Below are 27,372 nucleotides of genomic sequence, written 5' to 3'. Positions count from 1 at the left end.
TTGGTGGCCCGCGCTTCGGGAAGGTAGGCCTGAGCCGTCTGGGTATTCAGCAGCGCTCCTATGAATTCCAGAGACTGGGATGGCTGGAGATGGGACTTTGGGTAATTTATCACAAACCCCATCAGCTCCAGAAGTTGAATAGTGCACTGCATAGACCAGAGGGCTCCCGCCTCCGAGGTGTTCTTGACCAGCCAATCGTCGAGATATGGGAACACGTGCACTCCCAGCCTGCGTAGGTACGCCGCCACCACCACGAGGCACTTCGTAAACACTCGTGGGGCGGAGGTGAGCCCAAAGGGCAGCACACAATACTGAAAGTGCCGTGCGCCCAGGCGGAATCTGAGATACTGTCTGTGAGCTGGCAGTATCGGGATGTGAGTATATGCATCCTTTAAATCCAGGGAACATAGCCAATCGTTTTTCTGAATCATTGGCAGAAGGGTGCCCAAGGAAAGCATCCTGAACTTTTCTTTGACCAGGAATTTGTTCAGGCCTCTCAGGTCTAGGATGGGACGCATCCCCCCTGTTTTCTTTTCCACAAGGAAGTACCTGGAATAGAATCCCTGCCCTTCCTGCCCGGGTGGTACGGGCTCGACCGCATTGGCGCTGAGAAGGGCGGAGAGTTCCTCTGCAAGTACCTGCTTGTGATGGGAGCTGAAGGATTGAGCTCCCGGAGGACAATTTGGAGGCAGGGAGGCCAAATTCAGGGCGTATCCGCACCGCACTATTTGGAGAACCCACTGGTCGGAGGTTATGAGAGGCCACCTTTGGTGAAAAAATTTTAACCTCCCCCCGACCGGCAGATCGTCCGGTACGGACACTTTGAGGGCGGCTATGTTCCCGTGGATCCAGTCAAAAGCCCGTCCCTGGCTTTTGCTGTGGAGGCGCAGGGGGCTGCTTAGGCGCACGCTGTTGACGGGAACGAGCGCGCTGGGGCTGTCCCTGTGCCTGACGAGGCCTTCGGGCCGGCTGGTTGTACCTACGCTTTGCAAAAGAATAGGGTGCAGCCTGCCGGGCCCGGGAAAAACGTCACCTGCTGAGGTGGATGCTGAAGGCGCCCGGTGGGAGAGCTTGTCGAGAGCGGTTTCCCGCTGATGCAGTTGGTCCACCATCTGCTCGACCTTCTCACCAAAAATGTTATCCCCCCGGCAAGGGACGTCAGCCAGTCTCTGCTGGGTGCGGTTGTCCAGGTCAGAGGCACGCAGCCATGAGAGCCTGCGCATCACTATACCTTGGGCCGCAGCACGAGATGCCACGTCACAGGTGTCAAAAATACCCCTGGACAGGAACTTTCTGCACGCCTTCAGCTGCCTGACCACCTCCTGATAAGGCCTGGACTGCTCCGGCGGGAGCTTCTCGACCAGGTCCGCCAGTTGTTGCACATAGGTCCGCATGTGAATGCTCATATAGAGCAGGTATGACTGGATGCGGGTCACGAGCATGGAGGATTGGTAGGCCTTCCTCCCAAACGAGTCCAGAGTGCGAGACTCCGCCCCGGGGGCGCCGAGGCGGTATCCCTCGAACTCCGTGCCCTCTTGAGAGCAGAATCCACGACCGCCGAGTCATGGGGCAATTGGGGCCGCATGAGCTCTGGGTCAGAGTGGATCCTGTACTGGGACTCTGCTTTCTTGGGAATGGTGGGGTTAGTTAATGGTCGCACCCAGTTCCGGAGCAGCGTCTCCTTCAGGACATTGTGCAGCGGCACCGTGGAGGACTCTCTAGGTGGTGATGGATAGTCGAGGACCTCGAGCATCTCGGCCCTCGGCTCTTCCACAGAGACCACGGGGAAGGGAATGCTGATAGACATATCCCGCACAAAGGAGGCAAAGGAGAGACTCTCAGGAGGTGAGAGCTTCCTCTCCGGTGAAGGCGTGGGGTCCGAGGGAAGGCCCGTAGACTCCTCTGAGGAGAAATATCTAGGGTCCTCCTCTTCCCCCCACGAGTCCTCATCCTCGGTATCGGACATTAGCTCATGTAGCTGAGTCCTGTACCGGGCCCGGCTCGACGTCGAGGCACCGAGGTCTCGGTGTCGTCGAGCGGTGGACTCCCGCGCCGGCGGGGACGGAGCTCCCTCCATCGACGTCGACGCCACCTGCGTGGCAGTCGAGACCGGCACCGCAAGCGGCGGCGGTGTCGACAGCCCCGGCGCCGGGCTAGAGCTCGCCGGCGCCACAGTCATCGGCGCCGAGGGGCACAGCCTGGCGCATCAGCCCTTCCAGGATCCCCGGAAGGATGGCTCTGAGGCACTCGTCCAGGCCCGCTGCCGGGAAAGGCGGTGGGGCCGGTAAGGGTGTCGGTGCCGGAAGCTGCTGGGAGCCAGGAGACGGCACCGAGTTGCCGGAACCCCGACGCGTCGGTACCTCCACAACCGACGGAGACCTCTCCTCTCGACAATGACGCTTCGGCGTCGACTCCTCTTCGGGATGCACCGAGGGCGTCCGGTGACGACGCTTCTTATCCTTTTTTCGATGCACGTCACCGGCGCCGGAGGGCATGGAGGAGGAGGAGGTCGATCCCCTCGGTCTCGAGGCACCGGGTCAGACAGGGGTCGGTCCCGTGGCTCACGAGCTGAGGGAGTGACCGGGGCCGACTGCCCACGCGGCCTCTCAACCCCACTCTCACCGGCGGACCGGCGGGCCAACGGGACCTGTTCTCCTGGGGTCGCTGCCATCGGTGCCGATGTCTCGGGCATCGATACCGGTTACCGAAGAACCGGCCTTCGATACCGATGCCGTCGAGGTCGACGTCGAGGGGCCGGCGCAAGTTCCAAAAAGACGGTCCCGCAGAACTTGCCTCGCAACCTGAGTCCGTTTCCGGAGACCGAGACACAAAGCACACGACTTGAGATTGTGCTCCGGCCCGAGGCACTGGAGGCACCAAGCGTGGGTGTCGGTCTGCGAGATCGGCCGGCCGCAGCGACCACACTTTTAAATCCACTCGGGACCTTCGAGGACATCGACGGAAAAATCGCGTCGGCGAAGTCAAAGTCGTCAATGGTGGCTAAAATCACACCACGAAAAAATAAACGACCCGAGCGACCACTAGGCCGCAATGTGGCGTCCCCGCTGGAAGCGAGGGAAAAGGGGAGCGCGTGCTCTGCACGCGCAAAGATTTTCTTTTTTTTTTTTTTTTTAAACAAGAAAAAAGGAAAACCGAACGGTAATCCGAAGCGAAGCGACGATCCGCGTAAACGCGGTCGAAAAATCCGGCGGCTGAAACAGAGAGAGTGGCAGAAGCACAACTCTCTCCAGTCGCGGAAAAAAAGGAACTGGCGGGAGCGGTCGCGCACGGGCGGGAAGACGGCCGCGCATGCGCGGTGGGCGTGCCCTGCGTGCCGACCGTCCCGCGAAGCTTCTTTCCAGTTGGTGGGGGCTGCCGCGGACGTCACCCAGTCGTGAGAACAAGCAGCCTGCTTGTCCTCGGAGAAATAAATGATCCCATGCCCTAATCAGCAAAAACCTAGCTATTTGTTAGTGAGTAAAAGGAAAAAGGAAAAAAAAAAATGCTGTCCCAGCATCGTGACTATATGTCAAGACCCACATTTCTTCCTTACTATCCGTTTGTTGACAAGATTAAGTTCCACTGAGAAGGCACTGTCTCTTCAATGTGTTTCTAGAGTGTTGCATATATTTTGTAGCTCTATAAAACTTTTATTTTTTTTTTTAATAGGAGCAGTAGAAGACAAATAGTCAGAATGGGAGTATAGCCTAGCGGTTAGAGCTAACGACTGTGCAACTTAAAAGCCAAGAAATTTCCTGATACATATCCTCTCTCTCAACCTCCTAATTTTTAATGTCTCCTTTTTCTTTGATCTTTCAAAATGTGGATCAAACACTTTAAGGTACTTTGAGGAAGGTGAGCCTTTCTACTATGTGACTGCATAGTGACATATGTAGTTGGTATTTTAATAAATACAAAGGATATTTGGCATAAAGACAATTATTGCAATTTCTGACTGCTTAATCATATTCTAACAGTGCCATCTGTGTAGTCTTTTACAAGACATGTCTATCTTTTAACAGAATTTAAGAGCTAAAATAGCTTGGCACCTGCCACAAAACAGAAAAACAGCGTTATATTTTCTATTCTGAAAATGTAATTCTCCCTCTCACTTTTTCTTTTTGAGTGTACAGGGGACACTACTAAGCCCAATTCGTTTTTATCCTGTGATGGATTTACTGGTCAATCAAACCATACTAAGATTGCACAATGGAATAAGCAACAGATATTCCTTGAAAACTGAAAGGCCAGAAATAAGTGACAAACTTACGCATGTGAAATCAAGAAAAAGGTGTATTCATGAGGAAATGAGAAACTAGCAAACATGAAACTCTGAGGTCAATCATCAAAGGCTGTACCATGAAAATACCGGCCTCACTGTAACCAGAGCTAAGATTCTGAAGCTATGTGTGACTCCCTCTGATAACCTCTCAGACCACAAGCTAGACTCCAGCTGGACTGTACACTCTCATGTTACTAGAAAAGAGCCTTCTGCTTCAAGTATATATTTTCACCCATCAGATGTTTGTTTTAGTGAATGAGGAGAATCTTAGTCATAACTTAATTGCAGGAACAGAGTTGAAGCGCAAAAAAAGACACTAACATAGGAGCATAAAGGTTTTCCTGCTTTTGCTGTTTGACACAGCTTAGATAAACCCCTGTATTTCAGAGACTGCTTAAAGTTACAAGCACAAAGAACTTAATGGACCACTTCCTGCTAGTGCTGTGGAAGATTATCCAATATTCAAAAAGGATTTATTCTATCAAGGTTGAACGCCCATTGGATTAAGCATTTTAAACTATGCAAATGAATTAGAAGCTATTAGAAGCTTATATCCTATATAATAATTCTCACCTCCAATGTTCTGACTTGCCTGGGACCGTGGCTCATTCCGAGTTGGTCTGCTAGGCTCCGTAGATCAGGCTGACATCACCATAGCCGTTATGATGTCAACTTCAAAACCCGGGGGGGGGGGGGGGGGGGGGGGGGGAACATGCCTCACAGCTGGACATGGGTGGCTGGAGGGGAGGCAGGGGGTCGCTGGATATGGGTGGCTGGTGGGGGGGCAGGGGAGAGAGGAGGGTCGCTGGACATGGGTGGCTGCAGTGGAGAGGAAGGTCGCTGGACATGGGTGGCTGCAGGGGGAGAGGAGGTTCGCTGGACATGGGCGGCTGCAGGGGAGCCGAAGAAAATCTTGCTAGCGCCTGTTTCATTTGTGTCAGAAACGGGCCTTTTTTACTAGTATATATATTTCTTTACACTTCAGCAGTAACTAACCATTTAAAAAAACTTTCTGAAAATGTTGCATATATTTCTGTTGTCAGAGTCTGAAGCTCTTCTCAGAAATTGGGCTACAATAGCGTAAAAAAATACAGCCACACCAAAACAGTCTGAAACACCATTGGTTCTCAGCTAATTTCACACTGTACTAAAATGTGACACACGTACAGTGATTTTCCATTAGGTAGTTATTGTATTCTCATCTTTTAAAATTTTATATCCAAAAATGTTACCTTATTCCAGTCATTCCTAAACCTGGTCCTGGAGGCACCCCATCCAGTCAGGTTTTGAGGATACCCACAACGAATATTCAGGAGACAGATTTGCATGCACCGCCTCCACTGCACACAAATCTATCTCATGAATGTTAATTGTGGATATATTGAAAATCTGACTGGCTGGGGTGCCTTCCGGACCAGGTATGAGTATCTCTATGAACTTCTGACGCTGGTTATAGTGAGCAAAAGAAACTTCTCTCACAATAAGTGAGAAAGGAAATAATAATCGCTCCATACTTCCATTAAAAATACAGCTTTAAAATATTTTCACCATGGCCAACTATTATGCAAGTGATATCAGACATTTAATTTCATTTTTTACTCTGGGTTAGTGATGTCATAATGAATTTCAAGGAAGCTTCAGAGAATAATTTGATCCAGTATAAGTGCCTGTGATCCCAAAGTTCCAGTCAGGAGCCCAGAAGTATCATCCAGAAAACAAAACAAAAAAAAAAAAATCAAAAATTAACATTCTACTGAAAGTACCTGTCTCACAACTAGCCACAAACAAAAACCCATCATAGGCCAGTGCTTAAATTCAAACACTCAAACCTCAGCTCAACAAATTATTTGGCAAATGTTTCCTGTAAAGTCATTAACTGGTTTATGGAAAGAGAAAGGTCACTTCTGCACTAGTGAGAATAATGTACCCGGACACTGACTATAATCTGGCCTACTTACCCAAGTCTTTTGCCTGTTTTTGCATCACACTGCTGAATTTGCTCAAGAATGGATTTTCTTGTGTTAGCAATATTTGTATGTCCTCTATGGATACAGTTATTATTCTTGCTTTTATAAATGGATACAATGTATATATGCCCTGTGCAGATTGAAAGAGGAATTAAAAAAAAAAAAAGAACAAAGTGCAGTTATCTTAGAAAGTCATACAACACAACGGACACTGAAATACACAGCAATATCTCATGGGAATAAAAAAGCGAAAAAGAATAATCATTTTGCCACTGACAGTTTAAGTCTGATGCTGGGACTTGGCAGTCTTTATACTGGAAACCCCTCTATTTCAGTATAAATTAAATTAGCTTCAGGGCTACAAAAAGTATGGATGCAAACTCAGGTACTGCTATAGTAAGGCTGCTAACTGGATCCAGATTTGCAGAACAGGGTTGATCCAGTTCTGGGTTTACCCCAGTGCTGAGACTTGTAGACTTGCTTTCTTTGGGAGTGCAATGGGGAAATCAAACTACAAGTCCCTGCATGTAACGGGGTACACCCAGGACTGGATCAACCCTGCCCTGGTTATCTGGATCCAGATGGCAGTCTTATGCTATGGAGCACAAAAGATGGCAGACACCGATGCAATGTGGAGTAAAACTGTTCTGCACTTTAGTTCAATGTCAGACCACACCCTGAGGCAGCAAATTGCGAAACATGCCGCATGTAGGTGGAGGTGTCGTGTACTGCACTTTATGTAAACACTTGTAAACAGGCCCATTTCTGACACAAATGAAAGGGCGCTAGCAAGGTTTTCCTCGGAGTGTGTATGTTTGAGAGAGAGGAGAGAGAGAGAGAGAGAGAGAGAGAGAGAGAGTGTGTGTGTGTGAGAGAGAGAGAGAAAGTGTGTGTGAAAGATGGAGTGTGTGTGTGAGTGAGAGAATGAGTGAGAGAGACAGAGTGTGTGTGTGTCAGAGAGAGAGAGAGTGTGTGTGTGAGAGACGGAGTGTGTGTGTGTGTGAGAGAGACAGAGAGTGAGTGTGTGTGTGGGGGGCTCTGAGTTCCATGACCCCCTCCTTCCCTCCCTCTCCTCCGAGTTCCAGGGCCCCCTTCCGTCCGAGGTGAAGGCCCCCCTCCCTCCCTCTCCTTCTCTCTCCTCCCCTCCGAGTTCTTGCCCCCCCTCCGAGTTCCATGCCCCCTCCCTCTCCTCCCCAGCGTGTTCCATGCCCCCCTTTCCTCGGAGTGTGTATGTGAGAGAGAATGAGTGAGAGAGCGTGTGAGAGACAGAGTGTGTGTGTGAGAGAGACAATGTGTGAGTGTGAGAATGTGAAGCCTTCAAGCCTTGAAGCATTCGTGCGCTCTGTAAGGCTCCATCTCCTCAACTGACGACACGTAGTTCCAGAACGTTGCAGGAATGCTTCACTTTCTCAGCTTCAGAATGTTGGAGGTGCGTTTTATTATATAGGATGTTTGGAAGATTTGCAAGTGATACAAATTGAAGCTGTAAAGCATTTTAAAGAATTCTTATAAAAGATGAAAAATATTTTCTACGAATAAAGTTTCAAGATGGTTGGAATACTAAAAGAAGTCTGATTTGAATGGTGTTATAAATAGATTGAAACAATTACAGCTGGGTGATTAATCATTTATATATAGAGATACCTTTGCTGATTTGAGAGACCGATCAAGGACATTTTACAGGTCCAAAGTCATTTCAATTTACACTTTCTGGGATCCTGTCTAGATTAGGTAAATGGAACTCTGCATAGATTTTCTACCGTGTTATAGTGTTAAGTGCTAGATAATGAGGTGTGGTAGCCTGTAGCCTCACCTTTCAAAAATTCCCCAGGGTAGCTTGCTAACGTGCAGAGTGAGATGGAGCTCTTGCTTGGCCAGCTAAAGGAGGCAGCATTGGCACTGAATCTCACAGAATTAGAGTAATCTTGCTTGGAGCAGAATACAGATCACCAATTCAGAAGCCAGCTCAGGGACTTTAGGAAGCAATCAAGGTATGACATTTTCTTACTTAAGTTTTTTGTTTATTAGATTTCAGTTTTGACAGCTTCCGCCTAATATATATGATGAACTGATTATGCTAATATTAATGACATCGGACAAACTTTGCTGTCCTTTATTATTCATCTTTTGTATGTCTTATTTGATTTGTGTATCTGCTGATATATTATTTTTAATATTTTCTATGGAATTATTTTCTATTATAGCCTTTAATATATTTGTTTCTACATGGTTTATGATACTTTTAATGTTTTTGTAGTTTGAACATTTTATTGGCAAAGGTAAAATACAACCAAGAAAGAACAAGTAGAGTCAAGTAAAGACAAGTCATCCCCTTTTTTTGCATCATTCCCCTCTCCCAATCATCCAACGTCACATGCCCACTGGGAAGCTAGGGTCCACTGAGCTGATCTCATATGTAGACGTGCCATGGGAGTTACATGAACTGTGGAGGCCATGTGCCCCAGAAGTCTCAACATCTGCTGAGCAGTGATCTGTTGAGACACTCAAACCATGGACACCAGGGACAGGAGATTGTCTGTCCTTGGGTTGGGAAGATAAGCTCGAGCTGTCTTTGTGTTCAACAGAGCCCCTATGAATTCCAATTTCTGTACTGGGGTGAGATGGGACTTGGAGTAATTGATCACGAAACCCAGTAGATCTAGCAGCTGAATAGTCATTCGCATGGACTGTAGAGCGCCTTGCCTCCGAGGTGCTCTTCACCAGCCAATCGTTGAGATAAGGGAACACATGCACTCCCAGTCTGCTCTGCCAGACACTTTGTAAACACTCTGGGCACAGACACCAGACCAAAAGGCAATACACGGTACTGAAAGTGCTGAGTTCTAAGCCGAAATCAAAGATACTTCCTGTGAGCTGGAAGTATCGAGATATGTGTGTAAGCATCCTTTAAGTCCAGAGAGCATAGCCAATCGTTCTCCTGAATCATGGGAAGAAGGGTGCCCAGGGAAACCATCCTGAACTTTTCTCAAACCAGAAATTTGTTCAGGCCCCTTAGGTCTAGGATAGGACGTATCCTCCCTGTCTTTTTCTGCACAAGGAAGTACCTGGAATAGAATCCCAGCCTTTCCTCCCCTGGTGGAACGGGTTCGACCGCTTGAGCCTTTAGAAGGGTGGAGAGTTCCTCTGCAAGTACCTGTTTATGCTGGGAACTGTATGAATGAACTCCTGGTGGGCAATTCGGAGGTTTGGATTCCAGACTGAGCGTGTATCTTAACCGGACTATATGAAGAACCCACTAGTAGAAGGTTATAAGAGACCACCTTTGGTGAAAAAATATCAACCTCCCTCCAACCGGCAAGTCGTCCGGTACGGACACTTTTATTGAGGCTATGCTTAACTGGAGCCAGTCAAAAGCCCGTCCTTTGCTTTTGCTGGGGAGCAGAATGGGCCTTAGATGCACGCTGTTGACAAGAACAAGGGATGAGCCTGGGCAGGCTGCCGAGAAGCAGGAGTGTACCTACGCATAGGATAGGAATAGGGAGCACTCCTCTTCCCCCCAAAATCAGATTACTTGTATCCTAAATGGACATATATAAGTGATTGTACTTCCTGCTTTAAGTGTGACAGACAGCCACAGCTAGTACCTTTGTACAAGCCGGGCTGCACTCCCATGAGAAACCAACCAATTGTATCTGAATTGGCAAGTAATCCAATTACTTTCTCATAAGTAGCCTTGAGTCTTTTATATCTACTAATTGGCTTTGGCTGGTAAAATAAAACATTAGAGACTCAGACCCAGAGAACACCTATGTGTAGCTGCTGTGGTACTGTATTCCCATAAGCAACTGATTGTACATGTTGCTTGTATATTCTTTGGAGTCTCAGATATAGAATTAATTTCGTGTAGCAATGTTCTGTACTCTCAGTGAGATACAACTGATCTGCTAATTGTACAAATACTTAATAAGAAATAAGGTATCTAATAAACAGCAAAGTGATGCAGCCTTGGGTGATTTATTTTTTTCTATTTATTGGTGGGGGACCACCATGCTGGGAGGGATAAAAGCACCCTAAAAAACATTGGTGACCCATGGCGTATACTAGCCTATCACTCTAAATTGTGGGGAGTCCTTTGCCATCCCATTTTGTAAGTAGTGGAAATCTTGTACAAGTACTTAGGTGGTAAGAGGGGTCCCTAGAACTTTGGAGTGGTCGAAACAGACTAATCATTAAGAGATATATGATACAAAGAAGAAAAGTAAGAAGATGATAAGTAAAAACAGAGTTGCGCAACATTGGTAAGTAACATCTTTAAATTATTTATTTATTTATTTATTGCATTTGTACCCCACATTATCCCACCTTTTTGCAGGCTCAATGTGGCTTACAGAGTGTTATTATGATATAGTCATTACATGATCTTAAATATAGTCGGTAATGATTAAATTTGCTTGGTCCTATGTCTAGATTTATAACATAGGTGTTGTAAAAGAGCAAAAAAACAAACAAACCACCCCCCCCCCCCCTCCAGGATTGGTCCTACGAACTGATCAGCCGTAGGTGTTTTAAAAAGATCCGGGTATTCCTAGTTGGTCCTAAGTCTCGTTTGTTAGAATAGGTGATTCAAAAGGCTAGGAATATTTGAAGTAATAGTTAGTCCTGGTTTTAAATTGATTGACCAGGTGTTTAAAAGACTAGCTGTATATTAAAATTCACTAGTTGATCCTATAGAATAGGCGTTTAAAAAAAATAGGTTTATTAATAAAATTGACCGTACATATATCATGGCTGCGCCTCTTCACACGGTGATTGACTGCTTTCCAGGTGACAACATGGATCTTATCAAGTTTTGTAATATATGGAATCAGTGGAATGAAAAACAGCCTGATCTTTCTTGGCCCCCACATGGATCTTTTAATCCGAATATTCTATGTAAATTACTTAAATATGCTGAGACTCACACATCAGGAGACACCCTCATTAAACATTTGCAAATTCTTAATAGGTGGCTTTTAACCAGAATTAAAGAATTGAATTCTCATGCTCCATCGGTGCCTCCTTCTCCACCATTTAATGATAAAATTGGTTCTGAAGCTAGTAAAGTATTAATTTGTAGTATAGCTATAGGCTATGGTACGTCTGTAGCCTGTTATCAATTGTGTCTTGACCTTTCAAGCCAGGATAGACATGCCCTACACATTAGTAAACCCCATGATCTGGAAGTCCCGCAGTTTTATATGAATCCCACTGGTAGGAGAAAGGGTAGAGGGAATTTTCAAAGGCAACAGGGAAGCTCTGGTCCTCACCATAATATTCAGTGCTTTTGATGTAAGAACTTTTGACATTTTGCTAGCCAGTGTAGGAATTCTTAATTGTCTGGTTTAAGGATTAAATTACAGTTTTAATTCTATATATATGTATACGTGTGTCCTATAGAAATTACATAGCTACGCCATTTGAGTATTAGGAAATCATTTCTTCATTTTTAAATTAGTTCATTGAACTCCACGAGATTGCTTATCAGCTGCAGAGATAAGGGATCTCCAAGGAGTGTATATTTTTTCTTCCTTACTTATGGATTAGCTACGTTATTTCATTCCATTTGAAGTATTTCTACAGAAAATAATGCATTGCAAAGTACTGAAATGTTTACCTGTTATGTTTCAATGGAGTTCTGTGTTTGCATCCTGTTTAGATTGCATTTGAGGAAGTATTTGATCTATGTGGCTAGCTTTGATCTATGTCGCAGCATGGAATAGACAGACATTTTTTGGTTCTGGTGAATTGTTGCTAATGGTGAGCTAACCACTTTTTAGTTCCAGTAAATTGTTGATATAGTTAAAACTCATAGTAAGTGAATGATACATACCTGTAGCAGGTGTTCTCCGAGGACAGCAGGCTGATTGTTCTCACGACTGGGTGACGTCCGCGGCAGCCCCCACCAACCGGAAAAAAGCTTCGCGGGACGGTCGGCACGCAGGGCACGCCCACCGCGCATGCGCGGCCGTCTTCCCGCCCGTGTGCGACCGCTCCCGCCAGTTGAATGACTAGCAAAAGATGAAACACACAACTCCAAAGGGGAGGAGGGAGGGTAGGTGAGAACAATCAGCCTGCTGTCCTCGGAGAACACCTGCTACAGGTATGTATCATTCACTTTCTCCGAGGACAATCAGGCTGCTTGTTCTCACGACTGGGGTATCCCTAGCTCTCAGGCTCACTCAAAACAAGAACCCAGGTCAATTGAACCTCGCAACGGCGAGGGTATAACAGAAAATTGACCTACGAAGAACAACTAACTGAGAGTGCAGCCTGACCAGAATAAATTCGGGTCCTGGAGGGTGGAGTTGGATTTACACCCCAAACAGATTCTGCAGCACCGACTGCCCGAACCGACTGTCGCGTCGGGTATCCTGCTGGAGGCAGTAATGTGATGTGAATGTGTGGACAGATGACCACGTCGCAGCCTTACAAATCTCTTCAATAGTGGCTGACTTCAAGTGGGCCACTGACGCTGCCATGGCTCTGACACTATGAGCCGTGACATGACCCTCAAGAGCCAGCCCAGCCTGGGCGTAAGTGAAGGAAATGCAATCTGCTAGCCAATTGGAGATGGTGCGTTTCCCGACAGCGACCCCTAGCCTGTTAGGGTCGAAAGAAACAAACAATTGGGCGGACTGTCTGTGGGGCTGTGTCTGCTCCAAGTAGAAGGCCAATGCTCTCTTGCAGTCCAATGTGTGCAACTGACGTTCAGCAGGGCGGGTATGCGGCCTGGGGAAGAAAGTTGGCAAGACAATTGACTGGTTAAGATGGAACTCCGACACCACCTTCGGCAGGAACTTTGGGTGGGTGCGGAGCACTACTCTGTTGTGATGAAATTTGGTATACGGAGCATGAGCTACCAGGGCTTGAAGCTCACTGACCCTACGAGCTGAAGTAACTGCCACCAAGAAAATGACCTTCCAGGTCAAGTACTTCAGATGACAGGAATTCAGTGGCTCAAAAGGAGGTTTCATCAGCTGGGTGAGGACGACGTTGAGATCCCATGACACTGTAGGAGGCTTGATAGGGGGCCTTGACAAAAGCAAGCCTCTCATGAATCGAACGACTAAAGGCTCTCCAGAGATGGCTTTACCTTCCACACGATAATGGTAAGCACTAATCGCACTAAGGTGATTCCTTACTGAGTTGGTCTTGAGGCCAGACTCTGATAAGTGCAGAAGGTATTCAAGCAGGTTCTGTGCAGGGCAAGAACGAGGTTCTAGGGCCTTGCTCTCACACCAAACGACAAACCTCCTCCACTTGAAAAAGTAACTCTTTTTAGTGGAATCCTTCCTAGAGGCAAGCAAGACCCGGGAGACACCCTCAGACAGACCCAACGCAGCGAAGTCTACGCCCTCAACATCCAGGCCGTGAGAGCCAGGGATTGAAGGTTGGGGTGCAGCAACGCTCCGTCGTTCTGCGAAATGAGAGTCGGAAAACACTCCAATCTCCACGGTTCTTCTGAGGACAACTCCAGAAGAAGAGGGAACCAGATCTGACGGGGCCAAAAAGGCGCTATCAGAATCATGGTGCCGCGGTCTTGCTTGAGCTTCAGTAAGGTCTTCCCCACCAAAGGTATGGGAGGATAAGCATACAGGAGGCCGGTCCCCCAATGAAGGAGAAAGGCGTCCGATGCTAGCCTGCCGTGTGCCTGAAGTCTGGAACAGAACAGAGGCAGCTTGTGGTTGGTCTGAGAGGCGAAAAGGTCCACCAAGGGGGTGCCCCACGCTTGGAAGATCTTGCGTACCACTCTGGCATGGAGTGACCACTCGTGCGGTTGCAATACTCTGCTCAGTCTGTCGGCCAGACTGTTGTTTACGCCTGCCAGGTACGTGGCTTGGAGGAGCATGCCGAACCGACACGCCCAACGCCACATCCCGACGGCCTCCTGACACAGGGGGCGAGATCCGGTGCCCCCCTGCTTGTTGACGTAATACATTGCAACCTGATTGTCTATCCGAATTTGGATAATTTGGCAGGACAGCCGATCTCTGAAAGCCTTCAGTGCGTTCCAGATCGCTCGGAGCTCCAGGAGGTTGATCTGCAGATCCTTTTCCTGGAGGGACCACAGACCCTGGGTGTGAAGCCCATCGACATGGGCTCCCCACCCCAGGCGAGATGCATCCGTCGTCAGCACTTTCGTGGGCTGCGGAATTTGGAATGGACGTCCCAGGGTCAAATTGGTCCGGATGGTCCACCAGAGCAGTGAAGTGCGGCAACTGGTGGAGAGGCGGATGACATCTTCTAGATTCCCGGTGGCTTGAAACCACTGGAAGCTAGGGTCCATTGAGCAGATCTCATGTGAAGACGAGCCATGGGAGTCACATGAACTGTGGAGGCCATATGACCCAGAAGTCTCAACATCTGCCGAGCTGTGATCTGCTGAGACGCCCTGGTCTGCGAAGCCAGGGCCAAGAGATTGGTAGCCCTCGCTTCGGTAAGGTAGGCCTGAGCCGTCTGGGTATTCAGCAGCGCTCCTATGAATTCCAGAGACTGAGTAGGCTGGAGATGGGACTTTGGGTAATTTATCACAAACCCCAGCAGCTCCAGAAGTTGAATAGTGCACTGCATGGACCGGAGGGCTCCTGCCTCCGAGGTGCTCTTGACCAGCCAATCGTCGAGATATGGGAACACGTGCACTCCCAGCTTGCGTAGATACGCCGCCACCACCACGAGGCACTTTGTAAACACTCGTGGGGCAGAGGCGAGCCCAAAGGGCAGCACACAATACTGAAAGTGCCGTGCGCCCAGGCGGAATCTGAGATACTGTCTGTGAGCTGGCAGTATCGGGATGTGAGTGTATGCGTCCTTTAAATCCAGGGAACATAGCCAATCGTTTTTCTGAATCATTGGCAGAAGGGTGCCCAAGGAAAGCATCCTGAACTTTTCTTTGACCAGGAATTTGTTCAGGCCTCTCAAGTCTAGGATGGGACGCATCCCCCCTGTTTTCTTTTCCACAAGGAAGTACCTGGAATAGAATCCCTGCCCTTCCTGCCCGGGTGGTACGGGCTCGACCGCATTGGCGCTGAGAAGGGCGGAGAGTTCCTCTGCAAGTACCTGCTTGTGATGGGAGCTGAAAGACTGAGCTCCCGGAGGACAATTTGGAGGCAGGGAGGCCAAATTCAGGGCGTATCCGCACCGCACTATTTGGAGAACCCACTGGTCGGAGGTTATGAGAGGCCACCTTTGGTGAAAAAATTTTAACCTCCCTCCGACCGGCAGATCGTCCGGTACGGACACTTGTAGGGCGGCTATGTTCCCGTGGATCCAGTCAAAAGCCCGTCCCCGGCTTTTGCTGTGGAGGCGCAGGGGGCTGCTTAGGTGCACGCTGTTGACGAGAACGAGCGCGCTGGGGCTGTCCCTGTGCCTGACGAGGCCTTCGGGCCGGCTGGTTGTACCTACGCTTCGCAAAAGAATAGGGTGCAGCCTGCCGGGCCCGGGAAAAACGTCCACCTGTGGAGGTGGATGCTGAAGGCGCCCGGTGGGAGAGCTTGTCGAGAGCGGTTTCCCGCTGATGCAGTTGGTCCACCATCTGCTCGACCTTCTCGCCAAAAATGTTATCCCCCCGGCAAGGGACGTCGGCCAGTCTCTGCTGGGTGCGGTTGTCCAGGTCAGAGGCACGCAGCCATGAGAGCCTGCGCATCACTATACCTTGGGCCGCAGCACGAGATGCCACGTCACAGGTGTCATAGATACCCCTGGACAGGAACTTTCTGCACGCCTTCAGCTGCCTGACCACCTCCTGATAAGGCCTGGACTGCTCCGGCGGGAGCTTCTCGACCAGGTCCGCCAGTTGATGCACATAGGTCCGCATGTGGATGCTCATATAGAGCAGGTATGATTGGATGCGGGTCACGAGCATGGAGGATTGGTAGGCCTTCCTCCCAAACGAGTCCAGAGTGCGAGACTCCCGCCCCGGGGGCGCCGAGGCGGTATCCCTCGAACTCCGTGCCCTCTTGAGAGCAGAATCCACGACCGCTGAGTCATGGGGCAATTGTGGCCGCATTAGCTCTGGGTCAGAGTGGATCCTGTACTGGGACTCTGCTTTCTTGGGAATGGTGGGGTTAGTTAATGGTCGCACCCAGTTCCGAAGCAGCGTCTCCTTAAGGACATTGTGCAGCGGCACCGTGGAGGACTCTCTAGGTGGTGATGGATAGTCGAGGACCTCGAGCATCTCGGCCCTCGGCTCTTCCACAGAGACCACGGGGAAGGGAATGCTGATAGACATATCCCGCACAAAGGAGGCAAAGGAGAGACTCTCAGGAGGTGAGAGCTTCCTCTCCGGTGAAGGCGTGGGGTCCGAGGGAAGGCCCGTAGACTCCTGTGAGGAGAAATATCTAGGGTCCTCCTCTTCCCCCCACGAGGCCTCATCCTCGGTATCGGACATAAGCTCATGTAGCTGAGTCCTGAACCGGGCCCGGCTCGACGTCGAGGCACCGAGGCCTCGGTGTCGTCGAGCGGTGGACTCCCGCGCCGGCGGGGACAAAGCTCCCTCCATCGACGTCGACACCACCTGCGTGGCGGTCGAGACCGGCGCCGCAAGCGGCGGCGGTGTCGACGGCCCCGGCGCCGGGCTAGAGCTCGCCGGCGCCACAGTCATCGGCGCCGAGGGCGCAAGCACCCCCGGCGCCGGCACAGCCTGGCGCATCAGCCCTTCCAGGATCCCCGGAAGGATGGCTCTGAGGCACTCGTCCAGGCCTGCTGCCGGGAAAGGCGGTGGGGTCGGTAGGGGTGTCGGCGCCAGAAGCTGTTGGGAGCCAGGAGACGGCACCGAGGTGCCGGAACCCCGATGCGTCGGTACCTCCACAACCGACGGAGACCTCTCCTCCCGACGATGACGCTTCGGCGTCGCCTCCTCTCCGATATCCGGATGCACCGAGGGCGACCGGTGACGACGCTTCTTATCTTTCTTGCGATGCCCGTCACCGGCGCCGGAGGGCATGGAGGAGGAGGAGGTCGATCCCCCTCGGTCTCGAGGTACCGGGTCAGACAGGGTTCGGTCCCGTGGCCCACGAGCTGAGGGAGTGACCGGGGCCGACTGCCCACGCGGCCTCTCACCCCCACTCTCACCGGAGGGACCGGCGGGCCGACGGGACCTGTTCTCCTGGGGTCGCTGCCATCGGTGCCGATGTCTCGGGCATCGATACCGGTACCGAAGGGCCGGGCGTCGATACCGATGCCTTCGAGGTCGACGTCGAGGGGCCGGCGCAAGTTCCAAAAAGACGGTCCCACAGAACTTGCCTCGCAACCTGAGTCCGTTTCCGGAGACCGAGACACAGAGAACACGACTTGATATTGTGCTCCGGCCCGAGGCACTGGAGGCACCAAGCGTGGGTGTCGGTCTGCGAGATCGGCCGGCCGCAGCGACCACACTTTTTAAATCCACTCGGGACCTTCGAGGACATCGACGGAAAAATCGCGTCGGCGAAGTCAAAGTCGTCAATGGTGGCTGAAATCACACCACGAAAAAGAAAACGACCGAGTGGCCACTAGGCCGCAACGCGGCGTCCCCGCTGGAAGCGAGGGAAAAAGGGAGCGCGTGCTCCACACGCGCAGGGTTTCTTTTTTTTTTTTTTTTTGAAAAAAGAAGCCGGGCGGTAACTAGACCGAAAAACTAAGAAAGGCGCGATCGCGTAAACGCGATCGAAAATCCGGCGGCTGAAAAAGAGAGAGCGGTTCGAAGCACGACTCTCTCCAGACGCGGAAAAAAAGGAACTGGCGGGAGCGGTCGCGCACGGGCGGGAAGACGGCCGCGCATGCGCGGTGGGCGTGCCCTGCGTGCCGACCGTCCCGCGAAGCTTTTTTCCGGTTGGTGGGGGCTGCCGCGAACGTCACCCAGTCGTGAGAACAAGCAGCCTGCTTGTCCTCGGAGAAATATATATACACACCATCAGGAAACTTCAAAGATAAGTGAATGCCTATATATATACACCATCAGGAAACTTCAAAGATAAGTGAATGCCTATATATATATATATATATATATATATATATGAGAGAGAGAGAGAGAGAGAGAGAGACTCCTTGCAGCCCATGTAATCTCCGTTATAGTTAGGAGCAGAAACAGGATGTGAGCACTAAAGCAAGCAGAGTTAAGTAATGAAAGTTTCAGAGCTTATCAACACCATCAGGAAACTTCAAAGATAAGTGAATGCATATATATATAGCCTGTATTTCCTGGTATCTTTACAGTTCCATTTTTTTTTTTTTTTACATTCTTGTATTTCTGACTTCCTGATTCTTGCAAATGCAGAAGTTGTAGCTGTTTGTCTTAGGATTTAAGCATTAGAAAGGTTATATATCCTACTTGATCTCTATGTAAAGGTCTGCCTTTTTAAAGATTATTGTTGCATTGCATTCAAAACTTTACATATTTTCATACAATGATAAATTTTATATCAACCATGAGACCTCAGATGACTGAGATCCCAGAGAAATTGCCCCATGGGAAAGGCAAATCTAGCTGAATGTTTAAATTTAGAAGAAGTTAAGATATGGATATTTTGTGTACCTAGGAAAAAAAAAGGAAACATCTTTTATACTGTCCTAAGAATCCAGACAGTGCCTTTTTAGTCAATTATGTCCTTTGAATGGATATGTTGGGTTTTTGTTTAACTGATCTAAAACCTTTCTAGGCAACTGCCTAGTTACCCCTGCTGTTTACTTTGTCCTCTTTTTCACTACATAAGAGATATTGTTATGTTTCTTAAGTGACAAATTATCTGAGTGCAAATTTTTCAATTTATTATTTTATATTACTTAAATTTAAGCACTTTTTCAGCCTTGTTTTGCATAAATGGGGAAACGGTGCACCTCTCTAATTACTTGGTGCCCTAATTTCATCTGTTATACAAGCTATTAATTAGTTTTCTTAGGACAACGCTATTTTTCTTAATTTCTACAGTCAGTAGTTGGATACTGATGTAATTCTATTTTTCTACCTTGCTTTTCAATAATTGTAATGTGCATATTTAATGATTTTAAGCAAATGCTTACCTATAATTACCTAAAGAAGAGAAAACTACCATGATAACTCCATTGAATTTATGTTTTGAATTGCCAGAGGGAAATTGTATGTGAAAGGTTACAGAGATACTCAAATAGATAATTTGTAAAGTCATTGTCTGCCCATGTCCACTGTTTAACAGAACCTCTTGAGAATAGTCATATACTATTTGGCTATAGGCTAGAATAGCAATTGATTTAATTAAGTGAATTCTTATTTTTGTTGACCTGAGGCCTAGATTGAGATACTCTTTGCCCTGTTCTATTTGCTTATTTTGTTTCTTTGAGTCATGTTGCAGATTAAGCCTGTCCTTGTGTGCTCCATGTTGACGCCTTCCAGAAACTGCATGCCATTTCATATGTGAAACCCTGACTGTGTATAGTCTAATGCAACTTTGGGCCAACTGCATCTTGCATCCATCTGTTACATGGATTTTATTTTTTTCTATTTTTGCTCATGCCTTCCTTAAACTTTATGATATAGCCTGCCTGAGGTCTTCAAGAAAAGCAGGATGTAAATAATGCATAGATAGACCTTGAGCATGTCCTTGGGTTTCAAGGCCCCATGCTGCCATTTTCTGCTCAAATGCAGATGGCAGCAGCAGAGCGGAAAGGGGAGATCTGGGGGGGAGATAATGAATACAGGGGCACAGGCACCAACATTTCAAAATGACTGGGGTGCTAAACACAATATAATTTACTCCTTCCTGGAAAACAAAAAACAAGGCACTTGCTCAATATTGGGAGTGCTCAGCACTCACTGACACTCTCTCTTCAACTAAAAAGAAGCTCTGGAATAAGGGAGATAAGGATAAAGGTTAAAGGAATATACTGAGGAATAATCTAAGGACATACTTCTTTATATAAAGGGTGGTAGATACGTGGAATGGCCTCCCGATGAAGGTGGTGGAAATGAAAACTGCATCTCAATTCAAGAAAGCATTGGACAAGTACATAAGTATTGCCATACTGGGAGAGAACGAAGGTCCATCAAACCCAGCATCCTGTTTCCAACAGTGGCCAATCCAGGTCACAAACACCTGACAAGATCCCAAAAAAGTACAATGTATTTTATGCTGCTTATCCCAGAAATAAGCAGTGGATTTTCCCCAAGTCCATTTTAATAACAGTTTATGGACTTTTCCTGTAGGAAGTCGGCCAAACCTTTTTAAAACTCCACTAAGCTAACCGCCTTTATCACATTCTCTACAACGAATCCCAGAGTTTAATTATACGTTGAGTGAAAATTTGTTTTCTCCAATTTGTTTCAAATTGGGGATGGGACGACTTCCCTATGAGGAAAGGCTGAAGCATCTAGGGCTCTTCAGCTTGGAGAAAAGACGGCTGGGAGTGGAGTGGAATGGGTAGACGTGAATCATTTGTTTATTCTTTCCAAAAATACTGGACTAGAGGGCATGCGATGAAGCTACAAAGTAGTAAATTTAATACGAACTGGAGAAAATTTTCTTCACTCAGCGTGTAATTAAACTCTGGAATTCATTGCCGGAGAATGTGGTAAAGGCAGTTAGCTTAGCAGGGTTTAAAAAAAAGGTCTGGACGGCTTCCTAAAGATAAAGGTTCATAGACCATTATTAGGTTGACTTGGGGAAAGTCCACTGCTGTTTCTGGGATAAGCAGAATAGGATGTATTGGACTTTTTTGGGATCTTGCCAGGTATTTGTGACCTGGATTGGCCACTGTTGCAAACAGGATGCTGGGCTTGATGGACCTTTGGTCTGTCCCAGTGTGGCAATACTTATGTACTTTGTAGCTTCATCACATGCCCTCTAGTCCTAGTATTTTTGGAAAGAGTAAACAGACGATTCACTTCTACCCGTTCCACTCCACTTATTATCTTATAGACCTCTATCATATCTCCCCTCAGTCGTCTTTTCTCCAAGCTGAAGACGATGGGAAGGGGACAGAAAGAGAGGGGATATGCTGGATACGGTGTGTGTGTGTGTGTGGGGGGGGGGGGGGGGGCAGAAAGCCACGTGACAAGAGCTGTGCATGGATGACTAAAGCGTGACTTCTACCGCAAACAATACCATGCCATGCAGAAAGCTATATAGATGTAAATTTCATGGATGAAGAACTTGTGGATTAATTTGGGGGAGGGGAGAAGCAAACCTGCCACAAAAATGCACACAAAGGTTCAGCAGTAAGCACACTTATTGTGCACATGTCCATAGAAAATGAAAGTGCCAGCACACATCTGCAGCTGTTCTATGCACAAATATCCTGGGAGTCATCATTGATGATATGTTGAAATCTTCTGCTCAGTGTGCTGCTGCTCTAAGAAAGCAAATAGAATGTTAGGTATTATTAGGAAAGGGATGGAAAACAAAAATGAAGATATTATAATGCCACTGTATCGGTCCATGGTGCGACCGCACCTAGAGTATTGTGTTCAATTCTGGTCGCCGCACCTCAAAAAAGATATAGTGGAATTGGAAAAGGTGCAGAGAAGGGCGACAAAGATGATTAAGGGGATGGGACGACTTTCCTATGAGGAAAGGATAAAACGGCTGGGGCTCTTCAGCTTGGAGAAAAGGCAGCTGAGGGGTGATATGATAGAAGTATATAAAATAATGAGTGGAGTGGAAAAGATAGATATGGAGCGTCTGTTTACGCTTTCAAAAAAATACTAGGACAAGGGGGCATGTGATGAAGCTGGAGTGCAGTAAGTTTAAAACAAATAAGAGAAAATTTTTCTTTACTCAGCACGTAATTTGACTCTGGAATTCGTTGCCGGAGAATGTGATTAAGGTGGTTAGCTTAGCAGAGTTTAAGAAAGGTTTGGACAGCTTCCTGAAGGAAAAGGCCATAGAATGTTATTAAAGGAACATAGGGAAAAATTCACTATTCCTGGGACAAGCAGTACAAAATGCATTGCTCCGTGGATCTTGTCGGGTGATTGTGACCTGGATTGGCCACTGTCGGAGACAAGTTGCTGGGCTAGATGGACCTCTGGTCTGTCCCAGTGTGGCGATGCTTATGTCTTAGATATTTATGCACAGAACAGCAGTCATAGATATTTGCTGGCACTTTGATTTTTATTTGGACATGCATATATTATTGCTGTTACTTCCCACCTGTCTTTTAAAGTTGCAAATACAAGAACAACAAAGCATTTAAATCACAAAAAAGGGCATGAAATCCTTTCAAACAACCCCTGACCTGGTGAAATTATTTTTTTGAATTGTGCATGAGTCAAAAGCCACTGTTTCCTTCTATGTATTGCAACAGAATACTTAATGACTTCATTACTGTTCATTTTACATAGTAACATAGTAGATGACGGCAGAAAAAGACCTGCATGGTCCATCCAGTCTGCCCAACAAGATAAACTCATATGTGCTACGTTTTGTGTATACCCTATTTTGATTTGTACCTGTCCTCTTCAGGGCACAGACCGTATAAGTCTGCCCAGCACAATCCCCGCCTCCCACCACCGGCTCTGGCACAGACCATATAAGTCTGCCCAGCACTATCCCCGCCTCCCAACCACCAGCCCCGCCTCCCAATCTCAGCTAAGAATATGGACATGTCTATTATCTGCATAAACACCCGTGCTCAACCCCTTTCTGCATTGCTTGGCCAATAACATGCACATAAACCACAAAGTAACCATGCAATTAGGCTCACAGTAGCTTTCTGCATCAGCCTTAGGGGAAGGGGAAAGCTATAAATAGCAGTAAAAAGAGGGAGCTTGAAAACTGGATGGTGAGAGAGGAATAAAGAAGCAGAAAAATAAAACAGAAGAAAGCTGAATATAAAAGGAGATGAATGAATGAAAGGAAGTAAAGAAGACATGAGGAGAAAAAAAAATGACAATGGAGAGGAGACCCTGGACAGTTGTTAAGTTTTGGGGTGGCATTGGGCCTGTAAGCTAGAGAAAAGTTAGGTTAAATTAGGCTTTGCTTCCAGACCAGGCTTGAACTATATTTTTTAGAATTAAGCTGTTAGCATTACTGATCCAAGCTGGTGTACCAAAGAGCACTGCAACATGGAGCTGGACTGTTTACTCTAGGTGAGATCATGGGACAGAAGAATCATGATGCCCTAGGTGACCTGGGTACAGCCGAGGATATGACAACCCCAATTATGTACACCCATGAAGGTGGTCAGAAGCTAGGTCTGCGGAGAATCACCTTTAATAGGCCAATCAGAGAATGAGTTGTGTATGCTTAAGCTAACTAGGCCTTTGCATCATAGAACCAATTCCCATGATATAATCCTCATTAAGGAGCCAAGCTCCAGTACTTCCAACTTAGCCTGTCAACAGTCAATGACAAGACATATTATTAATGGCTATAGAGACAAATCCTAATCACATGGGATTTTCTTGATATCAGGGGTAGAGAGAGAGAGAGAGGAGGGGAGTGTAAGAGTAAAAGTGGGAGAGTGATTGAGTTGGAGCTTGTAAAAAAAAGGTGGTCTCCAGCCCAGCAGACGGCCCTGTTTCCTAAGGTGCGCTAGTGTTTTTAGCATGCGCTAAACGCTAGAGACACCCACATATTCCTATGGGCATCTCTAGTGTTAGCAAGTGCTAATTTTTAGCACGTGCTAAAAATGCTAGCGTGCCTATAGCACAGCTTAGTAAACAGGGCCCTTATTGTTCTTACGCATATATAGTTTTAAATGTTTCTTTTACTACAATATACTGTATTCTTTCATCTTTTTTAAAAATATATTATACTGTATTAGTTTTTACCTCTTTCTTTTTAAGTATCTGCTTAGCTCTTAAAACCTTTTTGCTGCCAGGCTTTGACACCAAACAAAAGTAATAAAGAATTAAAAGGTTTCACATTACCTCTTGAGTTAGTCTAAAAGCACAACCATATTCTTCACCATTATTGTTACGGCACAGCACTTTAATCCCTGTGTTAATAACCTGTCAATGTTTTAACAGAAAAAAAAAACATATTAACTTAAGCATAAAATTTGTTCTGCTCAACATTTTCATTGACAATATCAAATTAAGAGAGCATGAACAAATAAAAGTATCATTTGACTTTGGAGCTTTCGCAACCATTTTACAATATTTTATTCCTACTCTTTGGCATGGGCATTACACCAGGGATCCCTGCAATTATGGGTCATAAAACTGGCCACTAAACCTGCAATTCTATAAGATAGCGCCTAAATTTACATGCTGATTGCGCACATAGATTTATAAAATGCTAGTCCTTTTGCAGGGAAGTGTACACTCAGCACTATTCTATATATGATACATGCCAACTTGCTTAGTACGTAAATGTAAGGTGGCGTTCACAGCAGGTAGGCATGTGTGAGGCCTGGGTAGGACCAATGTGAGAGGAAATCCGCCAGCAAGCAGAGAACTCAAACGCCCCACGGTAAAGACAACAGTACACAAAAAGTGGGAGAGCGACCAAGGATACCAGAAACTGGAAGATGTTCTTAAAAACAAAGATTTATTGGAGGTTTGAAGACTCGACACAACGTTGTGTTTCGGCCATCAGGCCTGCATCAGGAGTCTAAATATCACTCTTCTGCAGCACCTTGCACAGCTTAATCATCACTCTTCTGCAGCACCTTGCACAGTATATCTTCAAGGCGTTTTAAACATCACTCTTCTGCAGCACCTTACACAGCAGACTCCTGATGCAGGCCTGACGGCCGAAACACGATGTTGTGTCGAGTCTTCAAACCTCCAATAAATCTTTGTTTTGAAGAACATCTTCCAGTTTCTGGTATCCTTGGTCGCTCTCCCACTTTTTGTGTACTACTGCCTGGGTAGGACCAACATTTATGCATGTAATTTACAGAATTCTCCTATGCACTAAATTAACATGGCACAATTTGGCACACCTAAGTGTAAGAACATTGATACCAATTTACGCTAGAATTCTATAACGGAATCTTGACACCCAGATTCTGTTATAGAATTAATGCTCCATTAACAGCATCAAGATGCCTAAATTGTGATGCCTTATTATACAGTTGCCCCTTAAGTGTCACCATTGCGCATCAGTGGAAATACCTTCCTGCTGCAGACTGTGAATGTTGTCTCCATGACATTCTAAGCCCTAGCTGACCCAGTGAATGACGAGTTGATATGAAAATCAAATCCAGATTTTCTGCATGGTCAAATGCAGTACTGCTACGCAGTCAGCCCTTTGACTTTTTACTCAAATAGATTTCATACAACAAGTTTACCTGTTATTTTTATTTTTACTTGGGCAGCCTAATTTACATAAAATTACTACAATTTAGCCACAGATTTGCCACTGGTTTGCTGACATCACCATATATAGAAATGAAGCCTCACCAGACCAATATACCTGTACCAACAAAAAACTTAATATCTAAACCCCCTCTCCATCGACAAGGGTTTCTGAACCAAGGCAGTGACCTGGCCAAAACTAAAATGAACAAAGACATAACATAACATAATATCTTATAGTCTGCTATCTACCTTTCGGTTCTATGCAGATTACAAAAGATAAATCTGGAAATTACCAGAGATTAACAACATTACAATAAAAAATAAAATTCTCTTTAAAATTTACAATAAAATCAATTGTTAATCTACAGAATTTAACACAAATTTCCCAAACAGATATGTCTTAATCAAAACCCAACATGTAGCCCCACAAGGACAAGGAAACCTTCCCCAATCTGAAAATAAAACACAGCTAGGACACACAGGTCAGAGCAAAACTTGGGTAGATCCTGGACTGGTCTGCCAGGACTCAAAGAAAGGAAAGAAGGCAGGTGAAATTTATATATATATATATATATATATATATATATATATATATATATATATATATATATAGTTACATTTGTACCCCGCGCTTTCCCACTCATGGCAGGCTCTATGCGGCAGGCAATGGAGGGTTAAGTGACTTACCCAGAGTCACAAGGAGCTGCCTGTGCCGGGAATCAAACTCAGTTCCTCAGTTCCCCAGGACCAAAGTCCACCACCCTAACCACTAGGCCACTCCTCCACTGCCTTTTACCTGCTAATCATCTCACTAGACCAGTTCAGATGCCTGGACGTACACAAGTGATCCCTAAGAATGGGTAGGACACTGACAGGCTTGCCTTAAACACTCCTGCCCCAGAAGCATTCTCCTGGGACAAAATATCTAGTCTATTTAATGTTTCACAAAGGAATGTAAGGCTAGGTGGAAACCCTACAGATTTCCACTGAAGGCACCAATCTATGCTCTACCTGAGAGAAAGCCTATGCCCTTTAGACTGCTCATAAAGATTCACAAGAACTGGCAGACCTTTAGAAACATACGCCAACCCTATGGCCACTTTGATTCAAAAATCCACTGAGGCTTCATTCCTTTCCTGATACCACTAAAACAAAAGGAACAAATGATCTGACCTGCAAAATGAACAGGTACAGCTAGCTCCTGCAAACATCCAATAGGTGAAGCTATCAATGGAAGATAAATTGACTGATTAAGATGGCAGGAAGAAGCCAGTTTAGGAAAGAAAGAGGGTTCCCTCTGTATTGTCACCCCCTTCTTCTGAAATTACTCAGAATGGCTCTCAAAAGGAAATGGCCTGAAAACTCTTCTCACCAAGCGAACAGCCTCCAGCAACACCATGTTAAACCCAAGGTCCTTAAGAGAGACCTCTTGCAGGGGCCCACACAGGGCCTTCACAAGAAGGGAAAGGACCAAATTCAGATCCCAGGAAGGATAACTTGCACTCCTGGGAGGCCTAATATGGTGTGCTTTCTGAAAGGTGTGCACCACGCCTGGATGGAAACCTACCGATTCTTCCATGGACTCAACCTCTGAAACAAGTCAGCATCATCACCTAAAATTTTAGAGATTTCAGCATCAGCCCCTTATCCAGCCCATCTTCCAAAAAGGCCAGAATAACCGAGACACACCTTCAGAGGAAATCATGATCTTTTCCAGCATTATGCCTCAAAGACGCTCCAGACTAAAAAAATGAGAGCTATAGAGCTGTTCCTTGCTTGCAGCAAATTGGAAATGACTATTACCGAGTGATGGAAACCAGTTAAAAAATAAAAACAGAGTAGGGTTAAATAGGCAATTTGCTCAAAGGAGGATTGTAAACAGTGGTGTACCACAGGGGATCTGTACTAGAATCAGTGCTTTTCGG

General features: G+C 46.7%; 1 protein-coding gene across 2 annotated transcripts in view; it reads right to left on the bottom strand.

The window, feature by feature from the left end:
* Nucleotides 1–27,372, bottom strand: part of LOC115474227 (tRNA (cytosine(34)-C(5))-methyltransferase-like) — a 358,438-nt gene that overhangs the window by 46,605 nt on the left and 284,461 nt on the right. For both annotated transcript variants that reach the window (XM_030209615.1, XM_030209607.1), the window contains exons 16-17: nt 24,071–24,151; nt 6,241–6,379 (exon numbers count right to left, since the gene is read on the bottom strand). In XM_030209615.1, coding sequence (XP_030065475.1) covers nt 6,241–6,379; nt 24,071–24,151 — 220 coding nt within the window. The remainder of the gene's footprint in view (nt 1–6,240; nt 6,380–24,070; nt 24,152–27,372) is intronic.

Source organism: Microcaecilia unicolor, chromosome 1 (assembly GCF_901765095.1).
Source record: "Microcaecilia unicolor chromosome 1, aMicUni1.1, whole genome shotgun sequence".
Lineage (NCBI taxonomy): Eukaryota > Metazoa > Chordata > Amphibia > Gymnophiona > Siphonopidae > Microcaecilia > Microcaecilia unicolor.
The sequence above is the reverse complement of the archived record's forward strand: the minus strand, read 5'-3'. Positions and strand labels throughout refer to the sequence as shown.